This window comes from Brachyhypopomus gauderio, chromosome 14, assembly GCF_052324685.1.
Source record: "Brachyhypopomus gauderio isolate BG-103 chromosome 14, BGAUD_0.2, whole genome shotgun sequence".
Classification (NCBI taxonomy): domain Eukaryota; kingdom Metazoa; phylum Chordata; class Actinopteri; order Gymnotiformes; family Hypopomidae; genus Brachyhypopomus; species Brachyhypopomus gauderio.
In genome coordinates, this window is record NC_135224.1 from 19,491,500 (window position 1) to 19,492,790 (window position 1,291).

The following is a 1,291-nucleotide window of genomic DNA, read 5'->3' on the forward strand; positions in this document are numbered from 1 at the left end:
TGTTTTGAGCATTAATGAGAACATCTGTGCTCGAGCGTGTCGTCGCTGGCAATCTGCATCATCTGAAACAGTGCGGAGGTGGACGTGCGGCGAGGCTGCGAGCCGCGGTCCTGCGCGCTCAACAAAACCCAGATTAACGCCAGATTAACGCCAGCTCCATGTTCACAGCCAGCGCACGGGGCTGCTGAGAAATAACGTTCTGTGAAATGAATACGTGGAGATGGGCAGACCGTCGCCACAGATACATCCGTGTGCCGGCGCTGCTGGGGAGGCCCGGGCAGGGACAGCGGTGCTGCTCCTCATTCAGGAGCTGTGGAGAAGAAAGGTGGTGTTGATGGAACAACAGTGACCCCTGCTGGAGGGTCTCTCCTCTCCCCATCACACTCCACACGTTCTGTGAGGAAAAACTCAAGGCGGTTTGAATGGACAGACTTTATTGTTCAGAATAGTGAATAAGGACAGTGCTCTGGTTTGCGGGTTACTTCACCCCCATGTGCAGACATGGACACAGTGCAATTTTAAAAGAAGATCTGAGAAGATTCCTCCTGCTTGGAAGCTACCTTCACACCCCAGGGACAGGGGGCCACTCCCAGCCTGATGCGGGCTCTTAGCAGCCATCCTGGACATCACCTACGCTGCAGTGAAGTGTCCAGGAGTTGGAGCAGGGCTGCCTTCTCCGCCCTGTCTGCCCTCTCCGCCCTCACTGCCGGGCCAAACCACCGAGATGTGATACGGCTTCAGCTCCTCCTCCGACACGAAATCAGGGGCGTGGCTCATGAGGTCATGACCTCGGAAGGACTTGGGGAAAGCGATGACATCCCTGATGCTGGGAGAACCCACAATGATGGACACCAGGCGGTCCAGCCCTGGAGGAGGAGAGAGGAGCAGCGTTAGAGGAAACACCTACAACACTTTGGCTCCGTCCGAAACGCCATACTTCCCTCCTATACAGTACGCCAATGCAGTATGCGATAAAGGGCAGTATATCTGAATACTAAACATTAAACAGTAAGCAAAAAGTACCTGGGTGGCATACTGAATCAGGAGCTATTTAGAAGTATGTGATTGCAGCACACCGTTCTATCCCATGATTCAACTGGGACATTTTACTAAGATCGTGGGACGTAGGTAAGATGGCGGACGTAGTATGTCCGAGGTTGTATGCATACTGCCCTGTTGTCTACTCAAAGAACGCACTGCTGTAACGATGGAGCAGAACTTACTGCGTTGAAATCTAGTGCCTACTGCTTAAGTACGGCATTACGGATCGAGCCTCTCACTGTTTACTGCC

At 53.1% G+C, this 1,291-nt stretch overlaps 1 protein-coding gene across 1 annotated transcript in view; it reads right to left on the bottom strand.

Moving 5' to 3' along the window:
• Positions 1–399: 399 nt before the first annotated feature.
• Positions 400–1,291, bottom strand: part of dars2 (aspartyl-tRNA synthetase 2, mitochondrial) — an 11,872-nt gene continuing 10,980 nt past the window's right edge. The window contains exon 17 of the mRNA XM_076972931.1: positions 400–866. Within this exon, the coding sequence (XP_076829046.1) occupies positions 631–866 (236 nt within the window). The 3' untranslated portion in view covers positions 400–630. The remainder of the gene's footprint in view (positions 867–1,291) is intronic.